We start from the raw sequence: 13114 nt of genomic DNA on the forward strand, positions 1-13114 counted from the left end.
ATTTGGGGTTTTTGGGGCTCCCGAGTTATTCCGGGGAGGGATTTTGGTGTTTTTTGAGGGAATTTGGTCCTTTTTTGGGGACGGGGCCATGTTGGGTGTTTTGTGGCGGGGTTCGGGCTGTTTTGAGGCGATTTTGGGGGTTTTTGGGGCTCCCGAGTTATTCCGGGGAGGGATTTTGGTGTTTTTTGAGGGAATTTGGTCCTTTTTTGGGAACATTTCGGGAATTTTTTCGCCGCCGCTCCCTCAGGAGCTCAACCCCCGTGACGTCACACCCAAGAGCCCCCCATGGCATCCCCTCGCCCCGTGACGTCACGTCCGCCGTTCCCACCTCCCGGCGCCCCCCGCGCGCCGTTGCCATGACGACCCCGCCCCCGCTGTTCCGGCCCCGCCCTCCCCGCCCGCCCCGCTCCGTGCGGCGGCGGCGGCGGCCCCGCGATGGCGGCGGCGGCGGCGGCGGCGGCGGCGCGGGAGCGGCGGCGGGAGCAGCTGCGGCGCTGGGAGGAGGCGGCGGCGGCGGCGCCCAGCCCGCGGGACGTTCCGCCGCGGCCGCCGCGGGTGCGCTTCGAGCGGCAGGCCGAGTTCCGCGCCGTCTGCGCAGGCGCCGAGCTGGCCGAGGCCCGCGCCATGGTGGCGGCGCCCGAGGGCGGCGGGCGCGCGCTGCTGGGCGGGGCCAACGCCGACGGCATCAGCGCGCTGCACCAGGTGGGCGGGGCGCGGAGAATGGAGGCGGGGTTTAGGGAAACGGGCGGGAATCTCTGCGCTGCACCGGGTGGGCGGGGCGCGGGGAACGGGGGCGGGGTTTAGGGGAACGGGCGGGAATCTCTGCGCTGCACCGGGTGGGCGGGGCGCGGGGAACGGGGGCGGGGTTTGGGGGAACGGGCGGGAATCTCTGCGCTGCACCGGGTGGGCGGGGCGCGGGGAACGGGGGCGGGGCGTGGGGAAACGGGCGGGAATCTCTGCGCTGCACCGGGTGGGCGGGGTTTATAGAAAGGGGCGGGAATCTGTGCTGCACCTGGTGGGAGGGGCTTGGGTAAGAGGCGGGGCTGGGGAAAGGGGCGGGGGGAACACGCCTGTGCTGCAACAGGTGGGCGGCGCTTGATAAAGGGGTGGGGTTTGAGAAAAGGGGCGTGGTCACTTTTAAAGGGATAACCGTCTGTATGAGGTGCGCAAGGTGTGCTCAAAGGAGGCGGGGCTTGCATTAGGAAAAGGCGTGGCTTAAAGCAGAGGGGGCGTGGTCATGTCAAAGGGCGCTGTGCGCTCCTCAAGATGGGCGGCGCTGAATGAAAACGGGAAACGGGCGTGGTCTAAAGGGGGCGTGGTTTTTGAATATGGGGAGGGCTTAAATGCATGAATGGGCATGGCCAGGGTGAAAGGGGTGTGACCTGAGCATTTGGAAGGCGTGGCTTCCGTGTGAGTGACAACTCTAATGAGAGTGGGCGTGGTCACTGGTTGCAGGGGCGGGGGTCTGTGGAGGAATGGGAGGGGCTTGAAGTAGAGTGGGCGGTGCTTATACCCCTTTAATGGGGTCCCTGGGGAGGTCTTGGGGACCCCTTTGGGTGGTCTGGGCGTCCCTGGGGTGTCCCAGGTGTTCCCAACCCCGTCCCAGGTGTCCCCATGGGGTCCCTGATGTCCCCAGGAGTGTCCCAGGTGTCCCCAGGTGTCCTCAGGAGTGTCCCAGGTGTCCCCGGGTGTCCCCAATGTCCCCAGGAGTGTCCCAGGTGTCCCCAGGAGTGTCCCAGGTGTCACTGGGTGTCCCCAGGAGTGTCCCCGGTGTCCCCAGTGTCCCCAATGTCCCCGGTGTCCCCAGGCCTGCATTGACGAGAACATGGAGGTGGTGCAGTTCCTGGTGGAGAGCGGCGCCGACGTCAACCAGGCCGACAACGAGGGCTGGACCCCCCTGCACGTGGCTGCCGCCTGCGGCTGCCGGCAGATCGCACAGTGAGGGCCCCGAAATGTCCCCAAAACAGCCCAAAAACCGCCCCAAAACTGCCCCAAAACTGCCCCAAAAATACCCCAAAACCGCCCCAAAAATACCCCAAAAACTGCCCCCAAAAATACCCAAAAAATACTCCCAAAACCGCCCCAAAAATCCCCCAAAATCCCCTAAAACATTTCTCCTGAAACTCACCTGAACACACCTGAAACTGACCCTAAAACCCCCAAACTCACCTGAAAGCACCCAGGGCTCCCCTAACCCACCTGAGCCCACCTGTCCTCAGCTGTAACTCACCTGAGCACACCTGTCCTCACCTGTAACTCACCTGTCCTCACCTGTAACTCACCTGTCCTCACCTGTCCTCACCTGTCCTCACCTGTCCTCACCTGTAACTCACCTGTAACTCCCCTAAGCTGCCCTGTCCTCCCCTGCCGCAGGTACCTGCTGGAGCACGGGGCGGACGCCGCCGCCGTCACCAGTGACCTGGAGCTGCCGCTGGAGGTGGCCGAGGACGAGGCCCTGGAGGAGCTGCTGAGGGCGGAGCTACAGCGGAGAGGTGGGCGGGGCTTCAGCGCGCTGGGTGGGGCTTGCCGGAGCGGGCGGGGCTTCTGGTGTGCCTGATTCGTGCGCGTGGCCAGGTGTGCTCAGGTGTGCTCGGGGCGTGGCCAGGCGTAGCCGAGCATAACCAGGGTGTGTCCAGGTGTGCTCGGAGTGTGTCCGAGGGCGGTCAAGGTGTCCCCAGGTGTATCTCAGGTGTGTCCAGGTGTGCTCGGAGTGTGTCCGAGGGCGGTCAAGGTGTCCCCAGGTGTCCCCAGGTGTATCTCAGGTGTGTCCAGGTGTGCTCGGAGTGTGTCCAAGGGCGGTCAAGGTGTCCCCAGGTGTATCTCAGGTGTGTCCAGGTGTGCTCGGAGTGTGTCCGAGGGCGGTCAAGGTGTCCCCAGGTGTCCCCAAGTGTATCTCAGGTGTGTCACCTGTCCCCAGGTGTACTCAGGTGTCCCCAGGTGTACTCAGGGTGTCCCCAGGTGTGCCCAGGTGTACCCAGGGTGTGCCCAGGTGTATCTCAGGTGTCCCCAGGTGTACTCAGGGTGTCCCCAGGTGTACTCAGGGTGTCCCCAGGTGTGCCCAGGCGTGCCCAGGTGTGCCCAGGTGTGTCACCTGCCCCAGGTGTGGACATCTCGGCGGCCAAGTGGGCGGAGGAGGACAGGATGCTGAGGGACACGCGGCTCTGGCTGTGCCCGGGTGTCCCCGGGTGTACTCAGGGTGTCCCCAGGTGTCCCCAGGTGTACCCAGGGTGTGCCCAGGTGTACTCAGGGTGTCCCCAGGTGTCCCCAGGTGTACCCAGGGTGTGCCCAGGTGTATCTCAGGGTGTCCCCAGGTGTGCCCAGGTGTGCCCAGGTGTACCCAGGGTGTGCCCAGGTGTATCTCAGGTGTCCCCAGGTGTACCCAGGGTGTGCCCAGGTGTATCTCAGGGTGTGCCCAGGTGTGCCCAGGTGTGTCACCTGCCCCAGGTGTGGACATCTCGGCGGCCAAGCGGGCGGAGGAGGACAGGATGCTGAGGGACACGCGGCTCTGGCTGGACTCGGGGCAGCTCCGCGACTGTCCCCACCCGGCCACCGGCGCCAGCGCCCTGCACGTGGCGGCCGCCAAGGGCTACATCGAGGTCATGAGGTCAGCTCGGGGGGAATTGGGAATTTGGGGAATTTGGGGATTTTTGGGGGGTTTTGGTGCTCTCGGCAGGGGCAGAAGGGCCGCAGGTGCCCCGGGAGCGGCTCCGGCCCGAGGCCGGGTGAGGAGAGCGCGCCCGGAAAGGGCCGAGCGGGATTTGGGCTGAAGGGGTTCGGTTCTGAGCTGAGAAACACCAAACCCAACCCGGCGTCGGTGCTGGCCGAAGGAATGGGATTTTGGGGAAAAATGGGATTTTGGAGGGGAAAAATGGGATTTTGGTGGGGAAAATGGGATTTTGGTGGGGAAAATGGGATTTTGGTGGGGAAAAAAGGGGATTTTGGTGGGAAAAATGGTGTTTTAGTGGGGAAGAAATGGGGTTTTAGTGGGAAAAAATGGGGTTTTAAGGAAATAAAAAAATAGGATTTTAACAATAAAAAATCAGATTTTAAACGGAATAAAAAATCAGATTTTAATGGAATAAAAACTTAGATTTAAAAGGAATAAAGCATCAGATTTTAACGGAATAAAAAATCAGAATTTAGCCGAATAAGAAGTGAGATTTAAATGGAATAAGAAATCAGATACTGACAGAGAAGAAAAAGAGATTTTAGCAGACTAAAAAACCAGATTTTAACGGAATACAAAATGAGATTTTAATGGAATAAAAAATGAGGTTTTCAGGGACGAATCGGGGTTTTAACGGGATAAAAAGTCAGATGTTTGCGGAATAAAAAGTTAGATGTTAACGGAATAAAGAATCAGATTTTAACGGAATAGAAAATCAGATTTTAACGGAATAAAAACTTAGATTTAAACGGAATAAAAAATCAGGTTTTCGTGGAATAAAGAATCAGATTTTGATGGAATAAAAAATCAGATTTTGATAGAATAAAAAATCAGATTTTAGTGGAATAAAAACTTCGATTTAAACGGAATAAAGAATCAGATTTTAACGGAATAAAAAATCAGAATTTAGCCGAATAAAAAATGAGATTTTAACGGAATAAAAATCAGATTTTAACAGAATAAAAAATCAGATTTTGACGGTATAAAAACTTCGATTTAAATGGGACAAGAAGTCAGGTTTTGGTGGAATGAGGAATCGGATTTTGGCGGAATAAAAAGCCGATTTTGGCGGGATAAGGAATGAGGCATTAGGGGAGTAAGAGGCCGGCTGGCGAGTTCGGCGCGCCGTCCCCGGCAGGCTGCTGCTGGCGGCCGGCTACGACCCCGACGTGCGCGACAAGGACGGCTGGACGCCGCTGCACGCCGCCGCGCACTGGGGCGTGGAGGAGGCGTGCCGGCTGCTGGCCGAGCACCTGTGCGACATGAGCCCCCAGAACAACGTGGTGAGCGCGGCCGCGGCCCCGCGGGCACGCCGGGACTGCGGGCTGCTTGGGGGGTTTGGGGCGTTTTGGGGGGGTTTTTTGATTTTTTGGGGTTTTTTTGGGGATTTTTTGGGGGGGTTTTTGGGGATTTTTTGGGGGGTTTTTGGGGATCTTTTTGGGATTTTTGGGGGTTTTTTGGGTATTTTTGGGATTTTTTGGGGTTTTTTTGGGGAGTTTTGGGGATTTTTGGGGGATTTTTAAAGGATTTTTTGGGGATTTTTTTGGAATTTTTTGGGTTTTTTTGGGGGGGGGTTTTGGGGATGTTTAGGGGATTTTTTGGGGTTTTTTTGGGGTTTTCTGGGGGGATTTTGGGGGATTTTGGGGGGATTTTTTGCGGGATTTTGGGGGGATTTTGGGGGGATTTTTGGGGCATTTTTTGGGGGCATTTTTTGGGGGATTTTGGGGGGATTTCAGGGGGATTTAGAGTTCCAGGGGTGTCTCAGGGGGAATTTGGTATCCCCAGGGGGGTCCCCGGGGTGTTTTTGGGGGTCCCCCGGGTGGTTTTTGGGGTCCCCCGGGTGGTTTTTTGGGGGTTTTGGGGGTCCCCGGGGTGTTTTTTGGGGTGTTTGGGGTCCCCGGGGTGGGTTTTGGGGGTTTTGGGGATCCCCGGGGTGTTTTTTGGGGTGTTGGGGGTCCCCGGGGTGGTTTTGGGTCCCCGGGGTGTTTTTTGGGGGTTTTTTGGGTCCCCGGGGTGGTTTCGGGGGTCTTGGGGCGGGGTCCCACCGTGCCCCCCCCAGGGGCAGCGCCCCTGTGACCTGGCGGACGAGGAGACGCTTCCCCTGCTGGAGGAGCTGCAGCGGCGCCAGCACCACGTGAGGCCGGAAACACCCGAGAACACCTGAAAACACCCAAAAACCCCCAGAATTACCCCGAAAACACCCAAAAACACCCTGAAAACACCCGAAAACCCCCAGAATTACCCCGAAAACACCCGAAAACACCCAAAACCACGCCGAAAGTCACCCGAAATCACCCCGAAAACACCCGAAATCACCCCGAAAACACCCGAAAACACCCAAAACCACCCTGGAAACACCCGAAATCACCCCCAATCATCCCAGAAATACCCAAAATCATCCCACAATCAACCAGAAATTACCTGAAAACACCCGAAAATCACCCGAAATCACCCAAAAACACCCGAAATCACCCCAAATCATCCCAAAATCACCCAAAAACACCCCAAACACCTGAAATCACCCCCAAAATACCCCAACTCAACCCCAAATCACCCCAAAAACACCCGAAATCATCCCAAAAAATCACCCAACCCCCCCCGAATCACTCCCGGACCCCCCAAATCCCCCCAGGACCCCCCACATCCCCCAAATCCTCCTCAAAGCCCCAAAATTTCCCCTCCCCCTCGACCCTCCCCCGAGTTTGGGGGGTCCTGGGGGGTCCTGACCGCCCCTCCCCCCCTCAGCTCCGCAGCCAGAAGGACCCGGGCGCCCCTCCCCCACCCCCGGAGCCCAACGGAGCCCCCCAGAACCCGGGGGGGGGCCGGCACAGGAGGTGAGGCCCCGAAACACCCAAAACCGCCCAAAAACGCCCCAAAAACACCCAAAATCACCCAAAACACCCAAAATCACCCAAAACCACCCAAAACACCCCAAAAACACCCAAAATCACCCAAAGTCACCCCAAAACACCCCAAAACCACCCAAAACACCCCAAAAACACCCAAAATCACCCCAAAAACACCCAAAATAACCCAAAATAACCCAAACCACCAAAACCACCCCAAATCCCCGTTTTTTTGCCCAAATCCCCATTTTTTTGCCCCAAATCCGCGTTTTTTCACCCAAAATCACAGAATTTCCTCTCTGTTTTTCCCCAAATCCACGTTTTCCCCAGGAGCTCGGTGTGCCGGCGCAGCTCCCGGGAGAAGCTGCAGGGACCCCCAAAATCCCCATTTTTTGCCCCAAATCCCCATTTTTTTTCCCAAAATCCCCATTTTTTTTCCCAAAATCCCCATTTTTTGCCCCAAAATCCCCATTTTTTTTCCCAAAATCCCCGTTTTTTTGCCCCAAATCCCCGTTTTTTTCCCCAAATCCCCGTTTTTTCACCCCAAATCACAGAATTTTCTTTTTTTTGTTCCTTTTTTTCCCCAAATCCGCGTTTTCCCCAGGAGCTCGGTGTGCCGGCGCAGCTCCCGGGAGAAGCTGCAGGGACCCCCAAAATCCCCATTTTTTGCCCCAAATCCCCGTTTTTTCACCCCAAATCACAGAATTTTCTCTCTGTTTTCCCCAAATCCGCGTTTTCCCCAGGAGCTCGGTGTGCCGGCGCAGCTCCCGGGAGAAGCTGCAGCTGCTGCAGGCCCGCGAGCGGGTGGGGGAGGGGGCGCCGCCCCCCCTGAGCCCCCCGGGGGGGGGAGGGGCCCCCGACAGCGACGACAGCGACGCGGGCGACGCCCCGCGGGGTGAGGGGGCGGGAAATGGGATTGGGGGGAAAATGGGATTGGGGGGAAAATGGGATTTTGGGGGGAAAAAATGGGATTTTGGGGGGAAAAATGGGATTTGGGGGGAAAAATGGGATTTTGGGGGGAAAAAAGAGGGATTTTTGGAAGCAAGGATGTGGGGTTTAGGGGGAAGAAGGGATTGCGGGAAAAAAATGGGGGGTTGGGGGGCAAATGGGGATTTTGGAGATTTTGGGGGAAATTTCGGGAGGTTTGGGGATTTTGGGGAATTTGGGAGGGGCTCTGGAAGGGGCGTGGCCTCTCACGCCTCCCCTCACCCCCCAGACCCCCCCGAGGCTCCGCCCCCCAACGGCCCCTCCCCCCCGCTGCCGGTAAGGCCCCTCCCCCCTCCCCAATTTTTGGGCAAAGGGGCGTGGCCCGAGCCCGGCCCCGCCCCCACCGCCCCCCCAGCCCCCCCCCGGGGCTCTCTGCAGGTCCGGCTCCTTGGGGGCGTGGCCAAGCCCCGCCCGGGACACGCCCCCCGCCCGGGACACGCCCCCCGTGCGCCGCTCCGCCTCCTCCCCGCGGCTGCAGGCTCCGCCCACGGTGAGGACACGCCCTCTCTTCCCCACAAAGCCACGCCCTTTGTTATGCAAAGCCACGCCCATTAAAGCCCCGCCCCCTCCCGCAGGTGGTGGAGCCCCCCGGCCGCCCCTCCCCCACCCAGAGGCCGCCCAGGTGAGACTGGAGGAGGCGGGGCTTAAAGTGGGAGGGGCCTAAAGGGGAGTGGTTCAAATGGGGAGGGTCTCAAGGGGTGGGGCATAAAGGGGAGGGGCTGAAAGTGGGAGGGGCTTAAATGGGGAGGGGGTTTGGGTGGGGTTTAAGGGGCGGGGCTTAAAGGGGCGGAGCTGCGAATCGGCTTTAATGGGGGCTGGGACGGGGGAGGGGTCCGGGTAAAGGGGGCGGGGCTGATGCTTCATCCCTGCCCCCACAGCCCCGCCCCCGCCCCGCCCAGCCCTTCCCGGGACCCGCCCGAGCCGCGGCTGCGCAGGTGAGGCCCCGCCCCCGCCTGAAAAATACCCCCCAGAATGTTCCCAAAAACCCCAAATCCCCGCAAAAAACCCAAATTCCCCTTTTTCCCCAATCCCTGTTTTCCCCCATCTCCCGCTTTTTCACCCAATTCCCGTTTTTTCCCCCCAATTCCCTTTTTTTCCTCCAGTTCCCGTTTTTTTCCCCAATCCCTGTTTTCCCCCATTTCCCGCTTTTTCCCCCAATTCCCGTTTTTTTCCCCAATTCCCGTTTTCTCCCCCCAAATTCCCGTTTTCCCCCAAATTCCCGTTTTTCCCCCCATCTCCCATTTTTTCCCCCAATTCCCGTTTTTTTCCCCCAGGCCGTTCCAGCCCCCGGCGCGGGACGAGGAGTCGGAGTCGCAGCGGAAGGCGCGGAGCCGCCTGATGAGGCAGGCCCGGAGAGCCACGCAGGTGGGGCCGGGAGCGCCCAAAACCGCCCCAAAAACACCTGAAACCGCCCCGAAAACACCGAAACCGCCCCGAAAACACCGAAACCGCCCCAAAAACACCTGAAACCGCCCCGAAAACACCTGAAACCGCCCCGAAAACACCGAAACCGCCCCAAAAACGCCCCAAAAACACCTGAAACCGCCCCGAAAACACCGAAACCGCCCCAAAAACACCTGAAACCGCCCCAAAAACACCTGAAACCACCCCAAAAACATCGAAACCGCCCCAAAAACACCGAAACCGCCCCAAAAACACCGAAACCGCCCTGAAAACACCGAAACCGCCCCGAAAACACCGAAACCGCCCCAAAAACACTGAAACCGCCCCAAAAACACTGAAACCGCCCCAAAACCACCGAAACCGCCCCGAAAACACCGAAACCGCCCCAAAACCGCCCCAAAGTCCCCTGAGTCCAGCCCAAAACCCCGAAATCGGCCCAAAATCCCGAAATCAACTCGCAAACCCCAAAATCTCCCCCCGAAACCCCTGAAATGCCCCAAAAATCCCCAAATCGCCCCAAAATCCCCCCTGACCCCGCGTGACCCCGGCTCCGCCCCAGGGCGTGACCCTGACGGAGCTGAGGGCGGCCGAGCACGGGATTGGCCGAGCCGCCGAGGGGCGTGCCCAGGAGCAGCCAATCAGGGACGAGGGCAGGCGGGACCCGGCCGTGAGTGATTTGGGGGAGAATTTTTGGACTTTTGGGGAAATTTTGGGATTTTTGGGTCTCGCGGTGTCCTGGGGAAGGATTTGGGGAATTCTGGGGGGATTTTGGGGAAATTTGGGGAAATTTGGGGAATTTTGGGGGGATTTTGGGGAATTCTGGGGAATTTTGGGTTGATTTGGGGAATTTGGGGATCCTGGAGGAGATTTTGGGGGGATTTGACCCGATTTGGGGTTTTGGGGGGGGGTCTGTAATTTGGGGAGGATTTGGGGAGTTCTGGGAGGAGTTTTGGGGCAATTTGAGCCGATTTTGGGGTTTGGGGGGCTTTGTAATTTGGGGATTTTGGGGGTTTTTGGGGGATTTTTTGGGGTTTGGGGGGTTCTGTAATTTGGGGGATTTTGGGGGGGAATTTGGGGGTTTTGGGGGATTTTTTGGGGTTTTGGGGGGGTTCTGTAATTTGGGGGATTATGGGATTTTGGGGGAATTTGGGGGTTTTTGGGGGATTTTTTGGGGTTTGGGGGGTTCTGTAATTTGGGGGATTTTTGGGGGAATTTGGGGGTTTTTGGGGGATTTTTTGGGGTTTGGGGGGTTCTGTAATTTGGGGGATTTTGGGGGAATTTGGGGGTTTTTGGGGGATTTTTTGGGGTTTGGGGGGTTCTGTAATTTGGGGGATTTTGGGGGGGAATTTGGGGGTTTTTGGGGGATTTTTTGGGGTTTTGGGGGGGTTCTGTTATTTGGGGGATTTTGGGATTTTGGGGGGATTGTTTTGGGGGCGTTCGAGCCCATTCGGGGTTTTTAGGAGAGCTCTGTAATTTCGGGCGGGATTTTTTTGGGGGGGGGGTGTCTCACCCACCCCTCCCCCACCCCAGGAACCCCCCCGGCTCCCCGCCCCCCCCCGCTCAGGTGACCAAAGGTGGGTGACCCCTCCCCCCCCCTCCCCTCCCCCACCCCCTCCCCGAGGAACTCTGGGGGGTTCCCGCCCCTCCCCCACCCCCGGAGGAATTTCGGGGGGTCCCGGGGGGGGGAGGGGAGGGGGAGGCCCGCCCCTCCCCCACCCCCCAAAATCCCCTTTGGGTCCCTCAGGGCCGGAGCCGCCGACGCCCCCGGGGGGGCGGAGCCTGTCCCAGGTGAGGGGGCGGGGGAGGGGCTGGGGAGGATGGGGGAGGGGAACCCCCAAATTCCCGCCCTCCCCCCCAACCTCTGCGCCCCTCCCCCACCCAGGGCTCCGAGAGCGACGGGCCCGAGGACGCCCCGCCCCCACCCAGGTAGTGCGGGGGGATTTGGGGGAATTTCGGGGATTCGGGAGGAATTTGGGGGGCCCTGAGGTGATTCCTGGGGCCCTCGGGTGTTCCCGGGAGGTTCCCGGCTGGTTTCGGGGGGTCCGGGGTGATTCCGGGCACCTGGGGAGATTCGGGGGGGTCTCACGCCCTCCCCTCCCCTCCCCCGCAGCCGCCCCAGCGGCGTCCGGCCGGCCCCGGCGCCGCCCTTCGACTACCAGCAGGTGAGGCCCGGCGGTTGGGGGCGCGCTCGGGGGCCGGGGGCACAGCTGGAGCCGCCCGCCCCGCCCCCGCAGCTGTTCCAGGAGCTCTGGGCCGAGAACGAGAGAATTCGGGAGCAGCTGCAGGAGGCGGAGCTGGCGCTGACGCAGACGCGCCTGGAGCTCGAGAGGGTCACGCAGGTCGGTGGGCGCGCGCCCGGGGTCACCCGGGGGTCACCCGGGTCAGGGGTCACTCGGGGGTCACCCGGGTCAGGGGTCACCCGGGTCAGGGGTCACACGGGTCAGGGGTCACCCAGAGGTCACCCGGGTCAGGGGTCACCCGGGGGTCACCTGGGTCAGGGGTCACACACGGGTCACCCGGGGGTCACCCGGGTCAGGGGTCACCCGGGTCAGGGGTCACACACGGGTCACCCGGGGGTCACCCGGGTCAGGGGTCACCCGGGGGTCACCCGGGTCAGGGGTCACTCGGGTCAGGGGTCACACGGGTCAGGGGTCACCCAGAGGTCACCCGGGTCAGGGGTCACACAGGGGTCACCCGGGTCAGGGGTCACACACGGGTCACCCGGGGGTCACCCGGGTCAGGGGTCACCCGGGGGTCACCCGGGTCAGGGGTCACACAGGGGTCACCCGGGTCAGGGGTCACTCGGGGGTCACTCGGGTAACGCAGGTCAGTGGGCGCTCGCCCAGGGGTCACTCAGGGGTCACCCGGGTCACTCAGGGGTCACACAGATCAGCGGGCGCTCACCCAGGGGTCACTCGGGTCAGTGGGTGGTCACCCAGGGGTCACTCAGGGGTCACTCATTGGTCACCCAGATCAGTGGGCACGCAGGGGTCACTTGGGTCACTCGGGTCACTCGGGGGTCACTCGGGGGTCACTCAGTGTCCCCACCCATGTGTCCCCCCCAGCGCCAGGAGCGCAGCGCGGAGCGTCCGGCCCGGCTGGAGCTGGAGCGATTCGTGAGTGACCCCAAAACGCGCCGCGGGAACCCCGGAGCCCGTTAAACTTCCCGCCCCTTTCACCTCCGGCTTCCTGCGCTTTTCCCGTCACGTCTCCTGACGCTTCTCCTCCGTTTCCTGCTCTTCTTCCCCTCATGTTTCCCTACTTTTTCCCCTTTTTGTTTCCCGCCTTTTCTCCCCTCACGTTTCCCGCCATTTTCCCCTCCATTTCCCTCTTTTCCCCTCACCTTTCCCCCCATTTTCCCCTCACCTTTCCCCCCGTTTCCCCCTCACGTTTCCCCCGTTTCCCCCTCACGTTTCCCCCGTTTCCCCCTCACGTTTCCCCCCATTTTCCCCTCACGTTTCCCCCCGTTTCCCCCTCACGTTTCCCCCGTTTCCCCCTCACGTTTCCCCCCGTTTTCCCCTCACGTTTTCCCCTCTTTTCCCCTCACGTTTTTCCCCATTTTCCCCTCACGTTTCCCCCCGTTTCCCCCTCACCTTTTCCCCCGTTTCCCCCTCACCTTTCCCCCGTTTTCCCCTGACGTTTCCCCCGTTCCCCCCAGGAGCGCCGGGCGCTGGAGCTGAAGGCGGCTGAGCTGGAGGAGGAGCTCAAGGTAGAACAAACCCAGAGCAGCCCCAATTCCCGCCCCGTGCCCGGAGCCCCCGAGTCCTTCCCGGTGATTCCCGGGGTGGCTCGAGGCCGTTCCGGGGCCGCTGGTTTTCGACCCTCCCCAGGCGCTCTCGGACCTGCGGGCCGACAACCAGAGGCTGAAGGACGAGAACGCGGCGCTGATCCGGGTCATCAGCAAGCTCTCCAAGTGACCCCCGGGACCCCCGGGACCCCCGGGACCCCCGGGACACCCCCGGGACCCCCCGATCCCCCCAAATCCGCCCCCAAATCCGCCATTGCCCCCCATACGGGGGCGGAGCCAAACGCGCCAGGGGCGTAGCCAAAAAAGGAAAGGGTGGAGTCTATGCCAAGGGGGGCGTGGCCAAAGGGGGCGGAGCAGATTTCGTTGCACTGAGGTGAAAGCTGCCAAAAGGGGGCGCGGTCTGTTGAGCGCCAGGCCCCGCCCCTAGTTTTTCCCGCATGCCAATCACGCGCCGTTCGTTCA

General features: G+C 60.6%; 1 protein-coding gene across 1 annotated transcript; it reads left to right on the forward strand.

Moving 5' to 3' along the window:
- The first annotated feature begins 435 nt into the window (after nucleotides 1-435).
- Nucleotides 436-12822, forward strand: PPP1R12C (protein phosphatase 1 regulatory subunit 12C). Its single transcript, XM_066209012.1, has 22 exons — nucleotides 436-702; nucleotides 1808-1938; nucleotides 2374-2492; nucleotides 3445-3604; nucleotides 4806-4950; nucleotides 5727-5801; nucleotides 6413-6501; nucleotides 7257-7408; nucleotides 7730-7776; nucleotides 7856-7990; nucleotides 8076-8122; nucleotides 8379-8435; nucleotides 8775-8865; nucleotides 9464-9571; nucleotides 10435-10478; nucleotides 10649-10692; nucleotides 10787-10830; nucleotides 11015-11066; nucleotides 11139-11243; nucleotides 11970-12020; nucleotides 12563-12613; nucleotides 12735-12822. The coding sequence occupies exons 1-21, from the start codon at nucleotides 436-438 to the stop codon at nucleotides 12592-12594; spliced, it is 1995 nt and encodes a 664-aa protein (XP_066065109.1). The 3' UTR covers nucleotides 12595-12613; nucleotides 12735-12822.
- The last annotated feature ends 292 nt before the right edge of the window (nucleotides 12823-13114 follow it).

Source organism: Chamaea fasciata, unplaced genomic scaffold, assembly GCF_029207755.1.
Source record: "Chamaea fasciata isolate MVZ Bird 193981 ecotype frontalis unplaced genomic scaffold, bChaFas1.0.hap1 SCAF_589, whole genome shotgun sequence".
NCBI lineage: Eukaryota > Metazoa > Chordata > Aves > Passeriformes > Sylviidae > Chamaea > Chamaea fasciata.